At 39.3% G+C, this 23,019-nt stretch overlaps 2 protein-coding genes across 29 annotated transcripts in view; one reads left to right on the top strand and one right to left on the bottom strand.

Annotated features, from left to right (window-relative positions):
• Nucleotides 1-3,115, top strand: part of LOC111249796 (uncharacterized) — a 40,086-nt gene extending 36,971 nt beyond the window's left edge. For 11 of the 13 annotated variants that reach the window (XM_086985325.1, XM_022804129.2, XM_022804147.2 and 8 more), the window contains 2 exons: nt 168-420; nt 1,399-3,115. In XM_086985325.1, coding sequence (XP_086841451.1) covers nt 168-420; nt 1,399-1,525 — 380 coding nt within the window. In that variant the 3' untranslated portion in view covers nt 1,526-3,115. The remainder of the gene's footprint in view (nt 1-167; nt 421-1,398) is intronic. The other 2 variants (XM_086985348.1, XM_022804177.2) reach the window with 1 other exon arrangement.
• Nucleotides 3,116-5,041: 1,926 nt separating this feature from the next.
• On the bottom strand, nt 5,042-22,779 carry LOC111245710 (exonuclease mut-7 homolog). 16 transcript variants are annotated; one of them, XR_015322792.1, is made up of 14 exons: nt 21,968-22,777; nt 19,809-20,057; nt 18,728-18,940; nt 17,950-18,143; nt 17,601-17,817; nt 16,969-17,226; nt 16,375-16,794; nt 15,939-16,059; nt 15,537-15,734; nt 14,694-15,181; nt 14,331-14,451; nt 10,552-10,747; nt 6,648-6,977; nt 5,042-6,225 (listed from the first exon to the last, which is right to left on the bottom strand). XR_015322792.1 is itself a non-coding variant. In XM_086982293.1 (14 exons), exons 1-13 carry the CDS (start codon nt 21,974-21,976, stop codon nt 6,941-6,943), a joined length of 2,721 nt encoding a protein of 906 aa, XP_086838419.1. In that variant the 5' UTR covers nt 21,977-22,776; the 3' UTR covers nt 5,042-6,225; nt 6,910-6,940. The 16 variants fall into 16 exon arrangements, 10 of the variants coding, with proteins under 10 accessions (XP_086838419.1, XP_022650163.1, XP_086838437.1 ...); XR_015322801.1 differs by having other exon boundaries at nt 6,813-6,977; XR_015322803.1 differs by having other exon boundaries at nt 6,847-6,977.
• Nucleotides 22,780-23,019: the final 240 nt, after the last annotated feature.

Here is a 23,019-nt window from a genome sequence, read left to right as displayed (position 1 = left end):
ATATATTAACTCGAGTCCTTGTTGCCGTGCCGTGGATGCCTTCGGTGAGGTGGTGTTGTCGATAATTGAATCTAACGGAGCCGCTTTTCGTATTGCCGGGTAACTGTACTTGTCGGGCCATCTACGCTCTCTGGTGCTATCTGGCCGGATCATCATCGTTCTTGCAGACTCGTTCCACGGCAGCTCCCGGAAGGTGTATCAATGGCCACCCCCACGAGCATCATCAATCGATCGTGATTACGAAAGGCCCCCGACACCAACCGGGGGTTTCAAGCATGATATCAACTGGAACCAGCAGAGGGAACGGGAAAGCATGACCACCCCTCCGCCATTTGCTCGTTCTCCACAAGTGGGGAGACGCAACGTGGTTTGGCCACCACCGAGTCCCACTATGGAGCACAAAACATCATTCGAGCCCGGGTAACGACCGCGAGCAAACGAAGTCACTGACCACTAACGTGGATGACATTGATGAATCGAGAATGTTCAAGAAGTGCATTTAAAACATAGTTGCTATTTTCATTCACGTCGGAAAGCTGTTCGTTATCTCGACGTATAATGTTGACTGCGGGTGAACAAGACAGGGGTCATCGTAGATAGGGGCTTTTTAGTTTTGAAATCTTTCTTTTCCGTTTTAGTTCTCCTATCGGATTAGACGAGAATTCTGTCTGAGTCGAAAGAAACTTCCTTACGTATTAGCATGTGCATGACGTAATAACCATAGTGTAGATAGAAATCATACGACGTCTCAATTTGATGTTTCCAAATTCCATAGAAAAGTTTCACTTTCTTAAGAAAGAAATAGAACTCTATAAATCGCAGTCCTAAGTAATTTTTTCATAGTACAAGCTCAGAACAGCATTAAAAGTGATGATTTCTGGTGGAACACTCCCTGGAACCTGACGTTACAGTTCTGTTTATTGAGGAATAAAGTCTGAACACTTTTATTTCAGCATGAGCATGTAGCTGCAATAAAATCTATAGAATCTATAACTGAGCCTTCTATTTAACTGAATCATCATTACAAGATCAAGAAGGTAAGTGCTTCGTGGGATCAGAAACACGCTGATCCCACGAAGGTGAAACACGCTGAAACAAAGCTTAGCTTAACGTTGCAGCTATTTGGCTGTGTAAAATATCTTTCCCAAAATCAAATGTAACCTCGTGAAGCAGCGTTGAAAAAACTCCTGATTCTTCTGCGATACTTCCCGTTTTATTTTTTTTTTATAGCTATCAAATTATCACAATTGGCAATAATAGATTGTTTTAAATAGACCATGAGGTCAAAATGATCCAATAACATTTACTGCGCATTAAAGCATCCTCATTATACGATACCACCTATTAAATTTTACTACAATCTATTTTGTCCCTCGAATCTTGTCGTGGTTATTCCAGGCAGCGTCGAGGCTCGCAGACTGCTTCGTTAGAAGACTACCTGTCCCAGCAGCGAAACCCGGCCCACATCCCGGCGACGTATAGACCGCCACCAGGAACCTCGCATCACGAAGATCACGATTCTTAAAACGCCTAATATTTTCAGTACTTCGAGCTTCACGGATACCCCAGTTATCTGTTCAATAAGTTTATGTGGCCTGAGGCCGGCTGCCTAACAATGCCAAATTAAGCACCTAGCAATGAAGATGAATCAGTGAGAAGCCACCGAGGACAAAGAGCTTGCATCCTCATTAGGCTATCTAAATTGAATGATTTGCTAAATCAATAGCGGCAATATTATATAGTAACGTGATGTGAATTTATTAATTTAACGTTAAATGAGGACAGCATGCGTTTATCATGATAAAACCTTTACTGTGCTGTTATTATGGTCCAGTCGCAGTTCACCATACTATATCCCATTGTCTGAGACAGCATCTAATCGCAGGACTAGATGTAAAACTGAATGTTTAGCACTGCGCCTTTACATTGTGAATGCTGACTCTTTCTAGCGTGCATATTTCAAGGGGGGTCATTTGTTTGGTTCGTACCAGTTGACTCGAAGTTATCCCTTCCCCATTAGCTATATGTCAATCAATTGTATGATCTATATGGTATACACGTGGAGTTCTACTACGCAGGATTATAATGGAAGATATGGTCCTTTTTTGTTACTAAATTCCAAATTAGGATTATTAATGAATCACACGGTTGCGAACGCTGATGCAAACGTGGTGCAATTAACAACTTGTGCTTAGCAGAGCTAACTCCTATTTGCGAGCAGTAGATGCATTGGACGAATATGAATGAGTCATTTATGACGTAACTACAGATTAAGACCTTGATTGATCTTCCCCTATCGGAGCAACTTTTGGATTGCCACATTTATTGATCAGTTCAAACGGCCGAGAATCTACTGAAAAGACAGACCGTGTCCGTCTGAAAAACGATGCGCGTGAGATAGATACCTCAGAGATAGCTTTTACGTCTTCGATAGAGTTGCATTTCTCTTAAGATACTAATGTGAGCACTAGTTGAGACACTCATACAGGCATAGGCAGACATATATGTAAGCGCATTACTGGTTGTGGAGCAGTGCCCACGTCGGTTTACAAATTAGATGTAGTAAAACTATTCATAGATCGCTACTGGAACCTCTTTCCAGGACGACTTCGACTCATAATGCAGAGTCCTTATTGTGCAGAGTTAAATTATTTAGTAACGTAAAATACCACACTAGCTAAACGAAAGCGTCAGTATACATGTTCTTAACACAGAAGGTGGTATTTTTCGCGCTTGGTGGTTAACTAGCGCGTCCTGTCAAGTACTGCGGCCGTGATATGGTTCAGTTAGGTAGGGAAGAAATAGAAACAAAATCAAAACTAGCTCAATTGGGTGACTAAAATGGGCCAACAGCTTGAAGCTGAGCTGAAAGCATTTTGGACCAACATAACGTTGACCTGGACACAGACTTGCATGAACTCTTCCACTCAGCACACATCGGATAAACCTGCTTTGATAACCTGCTATACAATAAATGATGAGTTTAAAATAATGGTCTTTAAGCGAGTAACTCTAATACCTTTGTTGAATAACAATGATTGTGTACATGACCATATGAAAGAAAGCCTTCTCTTCGTAAATAGTTATTGGAAATAAACCTAATATGCAGCTAAAACACCGTGTCGTTTTTAGGAAATCCTAGGTAGAAGCAATGAGTGGAGACAAACGTATTACTAAGGTCTCAATCTGATATATAGCTAAATTAGGTTAGTGCTCAATGCACTCACTCTCTATGAATTAACGTGGACATTTTTGAAACCCTTTAAATTTTGCGAGTATCTTAAACATTGAATGATTTAGAATATAAAGAATATTTTCCCAACTGATAGAACTGTAATTTTCATCTAGCGCATTTGATCCTAACCAAGGCAGCCATAAGAGCAGCGCCCTACTGGTGGCCTATTGTCGGACTAAACATCGAACAACACTTCTCACACCTAGACTTGTCGAAATCCCGATCTGGCTCAAAGGAACGGGGGCGCAGCAAAGCCCCGTACCGCTACTTGTCCCCTATATAACATATAAGCGGAAGAATCTCACAGAAAGATCTACATTCTGTAACATTAACTTACGCTGATGATAAGCTATAGTAGGAGTGCAACAGGCATCGCCTAGAGATTTGTTTTGAATACCAATTACAGCAGCTTATAGGCAATTTATACAAGATAAGGATTACTCTATAGATAGCCCGCTAAATCCACGAGGCCGATTTAGACTTAGCCCACTGAATGTTACCGATAAATTCTAACGTATATGACGCTAAAACTTAATTAGAAGATTATTTCTCTGCGATTTGTGCGAGCTCTTTTAGGCTGGGCCAATTTCAATGTTACTTTTGTATGAAAGACACGCTTCTTCAAAAATTAGTTATATTTTTTTTATTGCGCCACGATAATTATCGTCGTGGATGGTACTACACCTGTCGCGTTTTCTGAAAACTTAAATAGGCAGATGGATATTCGTGATCCATAACAAAAGTCAGATATGACAACTAACAGCCAAATTTGCACTTCCACCTTAAACCCTTTAAATAAATGCTTGTTCTGCGTCAGGAATCAGCGTCAGACAATATTTCAGACAGTGACCTACGGCTGATTGATATAAGGTTTTTTAAGAAATAATTTTTACGTCCGTTACTGTCACAGCTAAACCATACTTTAGACGGTTGCCTTCCAGTACAAATAGAACCTTGGCCCTACGCTTGGTTTCGAATTTAGATCACCTCAAGTAGTTACTAAGCTCTGTAGGCGAATACGCTCCCACCGAAGCATCACGGGCATACCTATAGAAGGCCAACTATCCAGCTAAGTTCTGTATAGCTTAATTCTATGATTTTATTTATGCCAATAACGCGACTTCTCGCGAACGCGACACAGCGTTCTCAAAGCCTAGTTAAGACCACATTAGTAATCTGGTCCGTGGAAAAAGCAGTAATTTTCTTTAATACGCAATTATAATATGTATGATGGTCCAGTAAGACTTTGGAAACCGATTTTTTTCAACAAGTCATTACCGTTATTCAAAAGAGTACAGCAAGCTTTACCTATGCCTAAGGAAGTTCCTAGGTCAAAATATGATGGACGGGTGGATTAATAAGTATACTGAGAATAAAAGCTATCACTAACGCCGACGGAAAAACATGCAAATGGAGACTGTGGCTTCCGCAGCAGTATTTAAACAATTCCAGAGTTGAAAATTAGAAGAAAGTACTGCCAGGATGAAACTAAGACAGATTCCATCGATTAGAAAATTTATTCCTTCATCAAACACTTTGCGTAAATCAAATGAATGTAATTTCAATCTATTTTGCACTCATTTGACTTAAATTTGATTTATTAGGGGTCTGTCTAAAAAAGCTGACCCGAATCCTTTTATAGTTGGGACAAGACACATTTCTAAACAACGAGGTTTTGGCGAGAGAACGTCTAATTGAATATGCTGCATATATTCGGACTACTATTCCTAATGCTATAGTAAAACTGCTTTTGTGCTAAACGCTTTGAAAGCAAGATCCTTCAAAATAATGACGACACTACGTACGTTGATGGAGACTACAACTTTATTATTAATGATGCTTAATATATAAATGTAATGTCGTGCTTCACTCTGCGATCGTATTCCTACATGTCCCGCTCATCCGTATCACTCATTTATAAAGCGATCGTCCTTCTAAGTAACATTCATCAATTATAAGCAATGAACGTTTTCGTTCTTAATTGCACGTAGTCTTTCGCGCACCCTATTCGTTTTGATTAAGGATACGCAAACAAACTCTGTCAGAGGATTCATCCCACCCTCCCCGCACTGATTTCTTACTTTTTTGCTTATCAATAAAATTTATTGTGCCTTTATTGCTTTATTACCTTTTTCCGGCTGGATCGAACGTTAGAACTCTGAGGTCTGGAATTCGACAAACTTTGACCAGACCAATCACATACATTATTTTTTCGCTAGTCTTTTTCTCCATACCTATATATATTCTTGGTCAGAGTTGTCAGGCATCGCTGACCGTGCGTTACTCAAACTAAGCCGTATAATATATTTCTTCGACGGATGGTGTACGTTGTTGTTTCTGAAAACAAAATCTTACCTCGGTTAACCGAATTCAATGTACACAACGCAATCATAACAGTGACCTCTTGCTTCGAAACACAGTAACAAAAACCAACATGTATCCTTTCTACAAAATTTAGCACAATATTAACATAGCAGATCCGCACAATCGGCTATGCCCAACGGCTAAAACTTTCCGGGGCAAGTTCATTGTCATATAAATCATATTGGTCACAGATTAACTAGTTAGACTTAACAATAATTTCATCAACACGGGACAGAGTCAAACAAACAAACACAATCTAAATACTGAGAACAACGTGTTCAGTCAATTTAGGCCATCACAACTTTCGGTCGCACGTTTTCGTTTCATTTTCAAACACCTCCTTATCCTCGAAGATGCATAACCGCAGAACCTTGCATCGGCATAAAATCGAATAGAATACCATCAGTTTATTTATTTATTTATTTATAATAGTACCGGTCAAATAATATCTCGTTACGGACACTAGAAGACTCCCACACTCATCGAACGAAGTAGTCCATTCTTGCACAGTATATCACAGCTTCTTGAAATTGTGTTTAGCGAAGCGATCCAACCTGGTTTTGTATGTACCTTTGGTGGATGCTGATAGCCACTTGAAAACATCCGAGGGTAGGCAAAGTGAGACACTGTTCAGAACCAAAAAAAAACGAATCAAATGTCTATGCCGTACACGCTATTTGTCGTTTTTCTCGTGGAAGTTCGTAGAGGGGACCATGGTTTTTTTTGTAATGGGGAAGTGTATTGCGGTATGCAGTGTTGTCCGCAACACTCTACATAATCATGTCTATGAAAATAAAGTTTGCTACAATTTTCGTTAACACCAAAAATGCTGAACCTTAATCAGAGCATTTAACAGAGGTGAAAAGTAAAAACGATTTCCAGTTTATCCCTCACATCCTTGTGTCTTAGTCTAGCAGAATCAAGAAGGGGAGCGAAAATCTATCCCAAATTATAATAATTATGTCGTATATACTAAATGGAGAAGCGATTCAGTCGCCCATAAACACTGGAACTTCTAAACCATCCTAGTACGAATAAATTAACTTACTTGTTTTCCACATCCTTAATTAGTACTTTGATTATGCCTACTTAAACAGTTACACATATGTTTGATTAAGCCTGTCTTGTGCTAAATCTGGCAGCCTGATCTGATCAGCTCGAGCTCGGACACTTCGTATGCGTACTCGTTAAACGAAGGTAATAAGATGCTGACCCCTATCTGATCTACACCAATTTGCTTCTGTTACCAAAACATCAAAAAGGACGACATTCGATTATCCCTTCTGGATTAGTTCAAGGGCCGCTCTTACTAGACTCCTTGAGAGACGATGCTAGTTCCTCCTACTTAGACGTATAAAGTGGCGACACTCCAAGTTTCCTGCGAAAAAAAAAAATGGTGAGAAAAATCAGAAACTGAGAGAAACAAACAGAACAACAGAAGCATAAAACAAATCTCGCTACATCGTATACTAGTAAAATCAATGAAGCAATAAGCAAACTAACTCGGCCAAAACTCAATTGAGGCTATTTGGCAAATTCAAATAGGCGAACAGGACTTGAGTTATCTGTCGGATCGAACTGAAATTACAATATAGTTAAAGCATGTGTATGATTTTTTGGTCAGCAAGCGTTGTAATTAGAGAATGCCGATCCAACAGGTTATAGCAAGTGGTATTGTGGCAGTATACTGTCAATAGATATCATTAAATGAAATCAAGGTTTTATCGAAAAAACAAAAATGGCTTTGGGGACAAGGGCGGTAGGCCAATAGAATGATAGATTAAGAAAAAATTGTGAACAAGTAGAGTATTAAACATATGCAAATGGGTTAAAATAGCACGGAAAACAGGCATCCACAAATCTGAATACGAATACGTTGTGCTGTTTTTAGTAACTTAAATCCGCAAAACGCAATGCAATCGGCCGCCCGCAGCGACCAAGTTACCGCCGCTCAGTTGATTTGAAAATATTATCATTATGAGCTTTATGGCTAAATTAAGATTTACACTGATAGCGCATTGCTTAAACTAATATATTACAAAGTTTTCTATTGTATCCCAATAAGTTAACGATAAATCTTTGGCTACCGGACAATTGGATCGTTTGTTGCTATCTGGCAAATCCTTTATGTATTCGAACTACGCATATAAGTCAATACAAAGACACAACACGAACGAACACAGTTGACTATTTCCTTAAACGATAGTAACTATGCGACAAAGCTTTTGTCTTTATTTGTCAATCAATCAATTATGTATCGATCATCTGGCCATAGTACACGGATCCTGCACACTTGTATCACCATGGCATGGTTCTAATATAATGACACCACAATCGGTTCTGTTCCGACCCGCACGTCCTTGCATCATCATGTGTTTCTCATTTATTATTGTAAATTTCATTCATATATACTTATTTCTCTCCCACGTTATTTCGAACTCGAACCATATATAATGTATTTAACTATATAGGAGTTGTTACCACATAATGGACATCGTCATTACTCGTCACCTACCTATTATAATATAAACAGCTAAATTGAACCAATATCAATCAATTCCCCGCCAGTCGGCCCCTCGATTGGCCTCGCCCTAAATAATAATAAAGTAATAATAGAAGTCGTCGTATGAATATTAGTAATAGTTGTATATATGGTTACATTAGATGACAAGATGGTACGGCGATGTTTGAAGCGAAAACTGTCGCAGTCTGGTCGTCGGGCAGCAAGCATGGCTACGAAAAAGTTCTTCTCGAAAGCAATGCTTGTTCTTGACCTAAAGCGCGTTTTCGCCTGGTATTGCACAAGGTCGTTATCATATGCCTCTGCGATACAGCATACAATTGCCTTGCCAAAGCATAACCAGTACACGCCGTAAGCGGTAATGTTGTCTTTTTGTGCCATTTTGTTGTCTGTTTGTATGTGTCATTGGTCTGAGGATTAGGGAATGCTTCCCTGTCTGTAATCACTTCATCGGAGTTCAAACATTGAATTAAATGCAGTCTTCATCCACTATGCTTTTCTATCCGTTGCTGGGTCTTGGACACGAGAAGACTTTTACAAAGTTCATGCTTATCGTTTAAACACGTTTTGCAGAATTTCTTTATAACATTGTTGTTACTATATAGTATAATAGCTTCCTAGTCGCTCTTAACAAATAGTAAAAAACAACTAAAATCATTTGTTTGCTTTAGTAAATAAAGAAATTATCGAATGTTAGTCTCAAAGTAATGCTGTGATTGCGCTACAATAATGGGTACATTTTTGGAGCAAAATACCGTTTATTCATTATTAATTATTTATGTATACTACCCAAATTTTAAATATTATCATTGGAAAACCCATGCTGCCTTCCAGAGGACATATATATTAAAATTTATATGATGACGATAATGCTTAAAGGAGACCAGGTCATACACTAATAGATGTTTGGCTATGAGTCGTCCACTGGAAATCATTTTAAATCGAGACAATATCTGAGAGACAACCAAGCCTTAGCGCGCCGATGAAGACATACAGTATTCAGCAGCTACAATGGAATCATACACGCTGTAGGCAGCATCACCGATAAAATTCAACGTACTATTTCCGTTCGCGCACCATTTAATACTAATAGTTAACAATAAAAAATAAATTAATATAGGAAAGAGAACAGGAAAAAAATTACTGTGAGTTGTCGTTAATATCTTTAAGTATTATTATGTCTGTACAGTCGCAATAAAAAACAGCGAATCCCGAAAAACCAACGAATTAAATACTGCTAATGTTAAAACTCTAGGTTATTCTAAGAGCACAGAAAACGAAACATGGAATCGTGGCAATCGACATTGAGTAAAAAAACAATGTCATCAAAAGATAAGCTGATCTCTCTTTTGCTTTCTCTCTTTACCTACTTTTAAATAATGGACAATTTCAGAAAACTTGTACATATTATATATAAATACGCGCACATACTTTAGCCATAATAAGGATAGTAATAATAATAATGACACGCTTGTTTCTACAATTCCTATAACATTATTTGTCCATTGTTGGAAGTTTCATACAAGTCACTCGTCACGTAGTTCTTATACATCATATATATTTCCTTTGTTTCTGTCCAATTTGTACGCATTCAGATGATTTTTGCATGTTTTTGTTGTCGTTTCCGTTAGCTAAAAATGGCAATAATTAATAGATGTTAATTATAAATGGGTCAACGTATCGATAATGAGATTATATTGTAGCGAACGGATAGACTGGAGCCTCAGTGTATTTTTAGATCGTACCAAACTAGCATAAATTGCGTAAAAATTTAATTGAATATCTAGCCGGCTAATTAACAAATTTCCAATGCATTGACAAACAGAAACTGGTTCTCTTACAAGTACCAGGCAATAGAAATCTTGATTCAGTATCACTTAACATATATATGTGTAGAAGGAGAGAGGGAAATTTAAGGAAATTTTTCGACTGATTTGCCCTATTTATCTCGAGAACGATGAAATTTAGAAGGAAGAAGAGTTTAAACCCTTTTATTTTATAGAGTTTGCGCAACTTAAACCATAAGGTGCAAGATTTTTTACTAATCTTTGGTGCTCTTTTTAAGGTAGATTTCAGGCGCCATTTTGAAGGCAAAAAGTATCGATATCTCGGAAATTGTAACATCTATAAAATCTAAATAGATCAAATGTGCCTTCAGCTTGCCGACGAATGGCGTTCTCGCATTTCTGGCTTCTGCAAACCCCCTTCCCGAAATGCGAAAAACCAATGAAAATCGCTCCATATTTATGCACGCCATAATATTTATTTGAGAATGGCAAAACAATGATTAAAATAAGTTTATCTGACGCATTTTCGTGCTGTGTTTTATACAGGATTTAATTGTTCTATTTTCTTTCCATCCTTTGTAATATCGCTTTTCTTTTCAGATACTATAATCATTATAACAGTGTTGATGAAAAAAAATATTTACCATGTGTTTTTTTGGCACGGCAGTTTGTGGTATACATAGATACTGTAGGTCGTGAATGCCCAAGTACAGTATAAATCGCAGCTCCCCAGCCGCTTCAACTGTGAAAAGAACCGGCGCGCACACAACGAGTTGAAATCAGGTTGATGTTTTCTTTTTACTAAGTGAAGATACCAGTAATCCGCAGAACCTAAAAAAACTTTTCCATATAACTGAATACATTAGTGTCGAACTGTCTTTGTGATATTTGCTTCTCGATCTGATATTACCTTGGATTGTAACCTTGGATAGATGCAAAACGCATTTGATTATTCCAGAGTTTTTTCCTATGTTCGAATTCGTCTCAAAAGTCTGTCAAAGCTCGGTTATACCGCACGTTTTATCAGTTAGCGCTCTTGTTCCCGTGTTTCGCGCTGTTCTTGTATGGTAATATAGAAGTAAGTTAATAGAACGAGGAATGTCGTTCCTCTGTTGTAACACACTCACAAGTGATTCTGCCACGCATGCTCTCAATACGTTCACGCTCGAATACGTCATGAAAACGATAGTTTGTACATGTCTCAGTTTCAGGTCTAATAAAAAGTTGGGTAGACACAGGTCACAAGGGGCGGGTCACAAATACAGGCCTATATTAGTATTAATAAGTAATTAATTCTCTGTTGGAAAGGACCCTCCTCCGGTAAGTTAAACATACAACAAATTCCGTTCTGTCAGCTGGTGCAGATGTAGAGGTATGGTGTATTGGGGCAGTAGCTCAGCAAGATGTTTACTCTTGTTAAAAAATAGCGTTTGAAAAGTTCCATTGATGAAATCTGGCCTGACTGCACTTTAAGGTAGCTTCTGCTGCATCGTTGATAATCTTCTATAACTAAATCATCAAGTTTAGACGATGTCTTATCACAACTGAAGATGCGCCATCTTCAAGGAGACCAAATACAGTTATCATTCCAGAAAATGGGTCAAGCACAATATGAAATGGTTCTCACCGCCAGTAAGCTTGTACAATATGTGAGACCTCATCTCTTACCAATGGTGAAAAATTTCTTTCTCTTCGAATTATATATACATAGGCGCATAAATAGGTGCCGCAGTTGCCAATTTTCGTCTGAATTTTAGACCCAGATTTAGATACGTCACCGAAAAATCGCCAGCCACTTTTGACCCTGGTTGACTATTTATCTTACTACGTACTTTCCTTACCAAAAATTGGCTACCTGATGCAAGGCTCGAGATAATAAAGGCAAAAGTCCTATTTTCACACAACAGAAAAGACAATAATGTGTAAGTTGAAATAGTTGAGATTTGAAAAGTCACCCTGTTATCTATAGCTGGCCTTCAGTGACCACTTCGCATTTTATACCCCAAGATTTATCATTTTTTTAAAAAGGATATAACAACGATACTGAAGCGATAAGCGCTTCGGACGCTTATTTTGTTATCCCTGGTTGTCACTTTCGCAACATACTGCAGGGGCAGCTTTCATGCTCCCAAGTAGGTGCGAGACAAACATTTACAAATGGTTTTAGCAGATATTTATCTTCTTTTTTAATCCAGATACTTATGAAATGGCCTAGTATATGGTAGTTTAGTCCACCTCCATCATCATCAGTAGTTATATATGACACGTACACTATGAGCGAGTATGCCTCATCCTGTTTCGCCTTAATGACGCGCTTAGCATGAAAATATGACTGATCATATTAGTAAAAAACTTTATTTTTAGATATATAGTAATTCACAGTTACGACTACGCTAACCAATGCTGTTGAGAAATTCCTGTCAATCAGAATTCGATCAGTCTGATACACTTAGGGGACAAAACGCATAATATGGTGCGTTGTTACACGTCGATGTTGTACCGCTACGGCCGTCTATTGTTAACCAAACAAGATTTCTCTGTGTGAGTGTTAATCCATGCTAAAATATTGCAGCAAAAAAAGTGCCATAGAGGAAGGACATTCTTGCGACGTGCAACGCTATTTTAACGAAGCTGACTACAGACCACGACGTTTGTTAATATCTACAGAGACCTAAAGATCAGACACATGCACGCGTAATAATTCGCAAAGTGAAAGGTGAGATCTTGCCACTGCCCCGAGAACTAATATCACCAAAAATATGTCAGCAACACAACGAATTTACATAAATCACAATGGGCATCCTGCCCTACTAAATAAGATACGCTTTTAGAATGACTTTTTCTAATCCCTTCGACTGCTATTTTAGACAAGTCCACCAAATAGATCCTCCAAATGATATATATGTTTTGCACCAGCAGAGCTTACCATCACAATCAACGCTCACCACATAACATTTCTGTATATCATACCATAACCATATGAATCTATAAACTTGCTATAACGTCACGAGAGCATATATATCTGTATTCATATTGTACAAAACACATAGTAACGTTATTGAGTAGCTATGAAACTGGTTGTCGCTACTCGGATGACCAAGACATGCGGAGATCGGCGAAAAGCACAGAACAGATAGTCATTCTTATTCACAAGAATGAAACATTTTTTCTTTGTTTTATTTCTCCATCTCCCATTAATGTGTAACGGAATCAAATGGCATAGATTACACGTAACTCTACATACATTTATATGTGCAACTTGAAAAGAAGGATTCATTTACGGCAAATGTCTCAGAGATAGTAGGAATCAATACGCCCTTAATAAGTCCGACTGGACGTATGAGCGCAACGAACGCATACTTTCGACCCAAAAAAAAGTGATTCTACCAGCCACTTGTCAGTCACTCAAATCAGTCAGTGACATTTGCTTCTAGGAACCTTCCACACACAACAGCGGAAAGCAAGTCCCTCAATCCACCCTCTGCTGGATTGTACGAGATATTCGGCTTGAATTTGACACGAATATTTACCAGCTTGTATTGTTTGTTTTTATTATGTGCTCAAATTTTTTTCATGATCACGCCAAAAGTAGGCAGAAAAAGTCACGATCACGTTGCACTCAGACACACACACACAAATGACATCGAGAAAATGATCCTGTGTAAATTTATCAGCTGAATGTGTTCATATACGTAATGTGGTATAGTAGATAGCCTTCAGTCAATCAATGCTTGCCACATCCACTAATCCAGTTCACTACATCACACTTGCAGTGCAGCTATATATATATGTTTATGTATAGTATACACTAATAACCCTAAGTCCCCTGAAATGTCACCAGTTTGGAGTAGCATCATCGCTCTTGTTCTTCTACCTTAGACCATAGATAAGCGGGTCGTCTTTTTGTCAAACAAGCTTTGTCAACTTTGCACGTTCAGGCAAGTTGTATTATTGAAGAGTTCAGGTTCTTGATCGATTAGCTTCTGCTTAGTAATTATAGCAATAATAATAATAACATTATGCTGGCTCACTTCATGTTATATGCCTTTGTTACATTTTTTGCGGTTCTTATGGCTATTGTACTTGAAACAGATTCTCAAAAATGAAGCAAAAAAAACGCGTTCATTTTCCGGCTGACTCTTACCGCAACCTCATACCTTCATCTTATGGGGAAAATCGGTGCGGTTTCATCGAGGCCAGCGGCACCCTGTTTGTGGCTGTTGTTAATTTATGATTTTATTTCTTCGTCTGTTCATTCCTTAGTTGGTCATTGTTATAGAATATACGATATAATTTTTGTTGTCGTGGTTATTTTTAAAGAAACGATTTGTTCTGCATGGCGTGTTTACCAGTGAGTTTCAGTTGACTGTTGGTTATTTGTAGGTTTTTTGCCTACGGCTACTTTTCCGAGTGCGGTCGCTACCTGATTTGTGTGCGTTGTACTGTCCAGAGCTGGCTCCAGCATCGTTGGTGTATTGATAACGTTGGTGTTGCTGATGCTGTTGGTGCGCCAGATGCTGATTGCCGTAATAAGGTCGACATACCTGAAATCGACAAATAAGGTCGACGAAATAATAATTATCAGCATTACTGTTCAATATAGAGAACGTAACCATAGGAACGACATAATACTTCAAAATTTCTTAAGGGTCCACAGGAGACCTAGTTTGTTTAGCAAAATCTCAGGTTAACTTTGTTTAATATTTTTTTTAGACGCGATGGCGCTCAACCTAATCGAATTCGCTCTTCTTTGAAGCAATCACTGCTTAGTTCACTGTCATCTCACCTGTTGACCGCCAACTTCATCGCTATAGTCCATTGGAGCTGCTCCGTAGCCGCTCCCACCAGCTAACGACGGGTACCTTCTATTTTCCTGGATGCCATTTCGCCAATCCTGACTGCCTCCGTTCCGCCAATCCTGACTGCCTCCGATGCGATACTGCGGTTGATTTTGTTGATTCTGTTTTTGCTGTTGTTGTTGCTGCTGCTGCTGCTGCTGCTGCTGTGAGTGTCTGTTATTTCGCCAATTTCCATTTTTAGCAGTCGATCCCCCAGAACCGCCTTGTCTCCATGGTGGGGCCCCATTTCCGTTCTCACCTTGTTGAAAGGCTGTTGCGGAGTGTTCCGTGTAACCCACACCGAGACTGGCCACTAAAGGGAACTGATTATGATGATACGACCTAGAACGAGATGCAGCATGAGCAGCAGGTCTGGCGCCTATACCTCGAGACCTGCCTCGAAAAGCTCCCGCACCGCGACTATCTGTATGTGCAGCTACGCATTATAGAAGAAAACATAATAAATGCGACACGGAGTCGAAGATGCAAACAGAATTTAACCTCGATTAAACTAGCTAGGGCGCACATACAGGGGATTAACGAAAGCAAAGCAGGCGAAATGGCAACCTGCCACCTTTCAGACGGTTTTTTGGTGTATACCCTTTTTTGATTCTGGTGCACGGACTACGCTTAGGGTAAAGGTACCCTTATTCTTAACTGCTGCGTAAACAAAGCCAAATCTGTGCAGCCTGTCCGTAGAAAGATCGATTTTTTACCTACAAACAAAACTAAATACACGTGTGTGCGTTTACCTTTTTATATCAATTATAGTATCGTTATGAATTATGTACCTTGATGGTGCCGTTGGTTATCCTGGTGATAATGTCCGTTCGCGCTCTGTTTTGGCGGGGAATGTTGATTTCCATCTGCCTGATTCTCGGGTTGTTCACGTTCTTTCAAAGCTTGCTGCACGACCTCTGCCAGATTCTCCGGCCGACAGCGATTCGCCAGCTCGTCCCAGCACATAAGGAGACAATGCGCATCTAACGCTGTCCGAAATTCGTCCAAATAGAAAAACACGTATTTAAATAATACGGACTCGAAAACACGAAATGCCAATGTCTTTTGACGATTGAGCAAAAATAGTATTTAAATGACTTATCAGTTCTACATTACTTTTATTACTACATAATACCGTTTCGAGACTATTTAGCGGAAATATTAACGGACATTATTACGTGCTATATGAGTACCTGCATAGTTGATCTGCGTTGTTCGAAGCGGTCGGTTTTCCCAATCGCTGCATTGTTCGGCCTTGTCGAGAGGATAGCCCAACAAAGTCTGGGTTAGTCTACTGAGTCCTGTATTCTGCGCCTGAAAAGCCAATAGATTAAAAAGAATACGACGCATGTTTGGGTTTTCGACGTTTTGCGGTGTTCACTTGTAAAGCACAGAAAACCCAAACATTGCAAGTTGATGCTAAAAAGTACACCCATCATTGAAATAATTTAGAACGTTGTTTGGCTATAAAAAATCAACGGTCAAAGGTACGCATTCGGTAAAGCGACATATTCATCTGATTCAAACGTTGCGCCCAATTTTAAGTATAGGATCGACAAAAAACAGGTTTCATCTATAACTTTTTCAACTTGTTTTCATAGCCAATATTTAGCGTTAGCGTAAAAATACCTGTGGCGCTCCTGATCGTGGCGGTGGTACCTTAGGTGTCATCAGATCAGACCGCGAGATCATGAGCGCTGCTTGCACCAAATGAAGATCAACCAGGTTTCGACTCTCGATCTGTACTGTCGTTAATCGCTCGAGCTTGATAATATCCTCAGCGAGTCCATAACCAAGTATGGTGACATCTGAATTCTCGAAAACACTTCGGAAGAACGTCTCCCAATCTTCTTTCGAGATGACATCGACCAGCGCCAATACGTCGAACAGAAGCGCTCTTTCGTGAGTCGCCATTTGAAGCAGTGAAAGTCGTGTTTGTTGCATAAAACCCATCGCAGGTTTCCATTCGGCATCGACACCGATCAAGGGCGCTTCAGAAAGCATTTTTACAGCTGACAAAAATTCGTCTCTTGTTTGCACCATATTGATCTGCATAAAGATGAAATACAATAGTTACGTAAGTGCAATGGTTAGCGTGGGATGCTCAGATATACCTGGCTAATCATTATTTTTTAACGCAACTGCGACACATAACAAACTCAATATGTAATTTAATTATTTTTTTATTGTGTTGTCTCTCCCACAAAACCTCTTTGTCCTCACCTGATCCGATCCCAGGGTGAGTTGCAGATAGTTTCCGGCACGCTCATCGTTATTACGATAATTATTGTTCACAGACTCGTTTTCTTCCAGCGGAGACGGAGCTCCGGGTGGTAACGATCTGACGTATTCATGCAATCTGCCCGGATAGAGGTTCCGAGGTAGGCCAAGTTTCAGAGCGAAGAAGTGAGCGGTCTTCAGATCGTCGTAGTTCACCAGTTCGCGCATAAGTTCAGTGTGAAGTACGCGGAAATTGGACACCTGTAGGCCAACGAGACACATGTTAGCTTTGAATCAACAAATTATGGCAAAAGAATGTGTAGCTTTGAATCAACAAATTATGGCAAAAACAAGCTATGGCAAAGGAGATAATTATGTTCGCCATTCACTGGGTATACTCCGGGCACCACGAATACACGTCGAATTAACGTTCTCAGTAACAACGTCATCATACTGAGGTTTGAATCAAATAATTTGTTAAGAATATAAGTGCATAAATCTGGATAATCATCACCTTATCGATTATTTGGGTAACTTAACTTAAACGACGATAAAGTAACATAGCACCATCAAATAAAGGGGCACTTAGCACAACGTCCCTGCTTGTACTTTGTACAAGTGGCCATTTGACCGACCTGATCGTAAACCATTTCGCGCCACGAGGACTCGGCAACGTCTCGATCGCGATACTTTTTATGCAGCATGTAACGAAGGGTAATTCTATTTCGGCTAAGCTGTAGACGTGGGCATAGATCAGCTGGCAGTCCATACTTTTTCAATAGCCGAGTCATCAGTTTAGACATCATCTTCCATAAATGTTGGTCTCCCTTTTTATCCGTCTTGAGAGTAAGTCTTGAAAAGTCAAAACGAGAATCTAAGTAAGTGACAGAATATTGTACGAAATTGGGATATATGTATTTGAAATTGATGAATACATTTTTAACGCTCATTAATAATAATAACAAGAATAATAATATCACTTACTTTTTAATTATTCCCTGCATTTTATTCGAATCCTCAAAAACATCATCGAATCCCCGAATGACAGCCTTCTGTACTTCAGGCACTCCCTCAAGGCATGCTTCGAGCAATGGAATTTTGTCCAGCAGAAGTAATGGTATAGCCAAACCTTCAACAAACTCTTCGCGCAACCCTAACTGATTCACTACGCTTGCCGCCTGTTAATTATAAAACAAAAACATAAACATTAGACTGTCAACTTTGTGCTCAATTACAAAAGCTTTTCAGAGCCAGACATATCCATATGGCTGTCAGTTGCAGATACCGGCGATGGAGAACGAAAAGTAGGGTTATGCCAAAGCAGATCAAAGGCTAATATCGAATCACTGAAAGGTTAAAGCTCTACGGATGTTACACCTGCAAACCAAACAGTTTCTACGTACCGGTTTCCTTCTCATTTTAGAGCTTTTACTGGAACTTATGTGATGCTGTATTACGTGCTAGTTTATATAAAAGCCCGTACCCGATTTCATTAATACTTGGAATCCCAATTTCTATTCACATCATTCTGTATAGGATATCATAAACTCATCCGTATCCGGTGTAGTCGTTTCAGACTGTGATAGATGCCTCTTGAATGTGGCACATATTACAAAATGCAATTCTTGCCATTATGTTTCAAATTTTATGTTATCAACCGACTGCCTCGGGATTGCTTTACAACCTTAAAGCGACACTCGTAATTTTCGGCACTTCTTTCATACGTAAAACGTAGGAAGCTACCTAATCTCCATTCACTTACCTCAACAAAGAATTTTTTGGCAATTAGGTCCGTCACAACAGGCCGAAATATTGTTGCACATGATCGATCGATCAAGAATGTTTTGCAAGTGAGATCAACCAGTGACTGATTTGCCTGTTTGATGATCGTATCAAGTGCCGTCATTTTGACCTCGTCCGTCAGTTTATCGACACTTACAGATGGATCGTTTACTTGACGGAGCTCTAATATTACCTGTATAGATAGTGTATAAAAATCGAAGAGAGCATTATTTTAAGTTTACCTCTGACAAGAACTTGCCAAATACACTTGTTAATATAAAAACACAAATATCTATGAGAGTTGAAAATGTCAGGGTCTCCGTAACGTCTTCCGTAAGAACTAAATCTATGCATGGTGCTAAGTGTCTAAGGTACATACCTGACATGCATTGATTTATTTAAATTATTACAAAGTCATGGCCGCAAGAGAATTGCCTCAACTAACATGCATTGAAATTCTAACGAGGCTACCCTACCTCTTAACTTGATGGTTTCAAACTTATGTGTCATCACTTGTTAAAGGACTCTCCGGTATTTAATTAATACGACTTAATAAATGATTCAAATTGCGTGCGACATGATACCAAGCTATTGTAAGATATGTGCTACTTAATTTTATTGAATCTTATGGGATAATATTCTAAGCTACCACGAACGTTCACCATTGTTGGTATGGTAAGATCTACACTTGTGAGCACAACATTTATTTCGTGTAGATGAGATACTGTTTGACGCCGCACATACGCCTCCCGTTTTTGTGTATGGCGGCTCGTTGTGCAAAAGATGTGAACTAGGTGACAGCGTCATTTTTGTGTTCATAGATGGGTAATGATCCATAAGCAAAATCTTTGCACATGGCTCTGACGTGTAGTGATATGATACTTTAGGAAAAATTCGATCAAGCCATACATAGTTAGCATTGGCCATACCTATTAGTACAATGACGAAGTATAGTGTGGATTATATTCGCCTCTACTACACGGTGCGGACTATACAAAACAATCACTATTATGCTAAAAGTTAAAGTATAGTTGAGATTATAATATACACTATATACTTGCCTGAAGAAATTGATGACATAGCGTTTGTCCAGCCCGACTCTTCGAGAATTCCCAGCAACATTGCATGGCATCCAAACATACAATATATGGGTTATCCGAAATAGATAGAAGCGTTCGAATCTCTTCCGTCATCTTGTTATTTCGCTTGGCCTGATTTTTCCATTCGTCTTCAAGGCCTGGCATAAGGACGTCAATCTGTTCCTTATAAGGATCCTTGAAACCATTCTTTGGAGTTTTTTCTGCTTCAAACTAAAAAAACAATCCATCGTTATTCCAAAGAAAAATTTTATTATACCTATTTCTTTTTGTTGCGGGCAGGCATATAAGGGACGAGACGCACAAGCATCGCGATGGCCATGTGGTTTTTCCAAGGCCCTTTGCATACAGTATAAATTATTCAATGGTGTCTCTTGACATGTTTATACCACTCATAGGAGATCACCAGAAATCATAGCCACTTTCGAACATACGCCAAGCTTAGTAAGTGCTATAAGATTCCGACAATTTTGCCCAAGCTGAACCTGTGAGTCGAGAAACAATTAACATCTTATTAACTAACAGTGATAAGCAAAGATTGCAAAGATCCGAATTTTTGCTAGGATAACTTCGGATATCAAACAACAGCCTTTTATGCGTCTAACCACAAGTTCTTTGTTTGCAAATCATATTCATATCTCCCTACTCTACTTAACACAGAAACTAGCTCGGCTATCTATCTCTCTACAGTGCAGAGTTTCAGAAACAGACCGCTACTGCTAGTTGCCTCTTACGAACGGTGCTCAATAGAGTACGGCTTCAGTTCTGTTGACACAGAGATGATAAGAGAAGTGCTGTCAGTTATGCAGATGCACACAAACGCCGTTTGAATGTCTACAGATCATTAACGAAAAAGGCTCGGCTTAGTTGTTTGAACCCACTGAGCAGCTCGCGTATTAACTATGTGAAATAACCTCTAACTGGTCGTCTTTGCAGAGGAGTAAACTAACAACCATTCAAAGGTGGCAATAGACATATAACATGTGTTGCAGAATTGAATCGGGCTAAATTTCGCACTTTACTAAAAAGCAGATCCAGACGTTGACTTTGCCGCTGTGCCAATTCCGAGAGGCGGTATGGCAGTCGGCTACTACGCGCCTCATCGATAAGTATGAGGGAACGGAAGGTTCATTACCTCATGGAGGCAGGCGACGACCTACAAGTCATTGACATTAAGGTATTAGGTGTATAGACGCGTATTCTAAATACTATAGCCCACGTACACTCACATACAACGTAACATATGACAGATCACATTATGACGATCCAGCGAATCCAAAAAGTATCGAACCCAATTAATCGGCAGTTTAAAATAAATACCCATCTTTGCTTCGAAAAATCATCACAGAACTCTTCAAATTTGACCTAATCAATTAAAGAAGGCACATGAATGCAACGGAGCACTCTGCACATTATTTCATTTTGTTCTTGCTGTCTCGATTGAGACGCGAATAAACAAAAATAAATCTTTCTCAGTAATGGCCCCTAGTGGGATGCATCACTATGAATTAAAATAAATTTAAAAAGGCTACATCTCGTTGGCCATTCGAAATGTTTTTGTCTACTATAGGTGGAAAATGTATAGACCATCGAAATATCTACAGGACCTCCGTTCAACAAACATGTTTTGGTTCATGATTACAAATAAACTGCTTTCATATTCGCGGTATCTGGCATTTGTTACAGCCCCATACGCTCATCGAAAAGCAGGTATAGAAACATGAATTTCTAATATGCAAGTACAGGTTAAAATTTTCTGATTTGCTTTCCATAGAAAGACTTTAGGTTCACGATGTACTTTATTGCATCACTTATTTATTTCACAGAACTAGCATTCGCGTTGTTCATTGAAATCCAAATATAATATCTAACATTGAACTTTTATATTTTGTTCGAGATCGTTTCATTGTTCAGTATATAAATAATGCAAAGTGAATTTTAATGGGCACCTGTAACATTTTGATTTGGCAAGCAGGCCGAATCCACAATGTTTTTCATTTCGCAATAGCAAGTGTTATTTTGTCAATGCCAACCAGCGAATTTCTCCAAGGACATGTTGTGAAATCGAGCAGCGCCATTACTTGACGCATCTGCGTACAAGCGTTTGCCCTCTCTGCACTAACCTGTGACATGTTGTTGAATTTTCATAAAAATCCCTATAGGTTTTCATGAATCGTCGCAGCGCCACCACTACAGACAGCTTGCAGCGCAGGAGCAGGATCCAGCACCCACTAAATAACTACGATCCTCCGTTGGAATCTACCGTAACTAGAAGAAGGGGCGAGAGAATAGTTCGACCCAACGGCGAACACATTTGCAATCGCATTTCCTTTTGGTCGGCGGATGATTCCAGTGTCCTAGTGGCTAGGAGATGAAAGGCCTGATGATTTCTATTCTCAATACGGCTCTTACTTGGTATTTATAATCGTCAGCCCTCGCCCGGAAAATATTAGGAGAACGATTCTATAATTTCCAGTAGCTCTCACAGGGAGACAACGTTCGAGAGAACCATTTGTCGTCTACCAGGGTGTCGCGCTGGTTCTACGTTCGACCTCGCCCAGCCACTGTGTAAGGTTCCTTGATGAACATAAAGACTGCTAGCTAATGAGCAATTAGTGTAGTGATCGGGTCGAATCTACTTTCAGCTCTTTCGAAAATTGGATTTTTTAAACAGTTTTAAAGGGGTAACGCACTTGTTGCAATGTGCTAACTTATCTTATGGCAAACATCCAAAGCGAAACGAATCAAACTGCCTATCAACTTTTTCTACAATTTGGTAAACTTGAAATATATTTATCTATTAATCCACAATAGTAAGCTTGGTTGAGGGGGAATTTTGTTCAGATATTAGAATCCGGGCTTTATGCCGCGCCTTAAAGCAACTGATCACCAAAATAAATATAGTTGATCGCAACGTGTGTCTGCCTAACTACCAGGTTCTGTGTATTCGTTTAATGATTCCCTATGTTTTCGCGCTCCACATACCCATGAAGTGTATAAGCTGTTTGTGTAATGGGGAGAGGGTCAACTGCCTATAAGCCGTTGTGCTCTGTAAGCAAACTATGCTACGAGAGTAACTCTAAGATAGTCATGTAACGGGCCCATGGCTCGACCCTCTGTCACCGTCGCTACTGCTGCTGCTTCGAATCAAAATAAAATATCGCTCTTATGGAAC

Source organism: Varroa destructor, unplaced genomic scaffold, assembly GCF_002443255.2.
Source record: "Varroa destructor unplaced genomic scaffold, Vdes_3.0 BEIS01000001.1, whole genome shotgun sequence".
Taxonomy (NCBI): domain Eukaryota; kingdom Metazoa; phylum Arthropoda; class Arachnida; order Mesostigmata; family Varroidae; genus Varroa; species Varroa destructor.
This window is presented reverse-complemented; position numbering and strand designations above follow the sequence as displayed.

Excerpts from the sequence above, each read along its gene's own strand:
- LOC111245710 (XM_086982290.1), bottom strand. Across the intron at positions 18,941-19,808 it reads TATGTCATCAATTTCTTCAG|GTAATATTAGAGCTCCGTCA; the intron begins GCAAGTATATAG and ends CTATCTATACAG. Across the intron at positions 15,182-15,536 it reads TAACCAACGGCACCATCAAG|CTGCACATACAGATAGTCGC; the intron begins GTACATAATTCA and ends TATAATGCGTAG.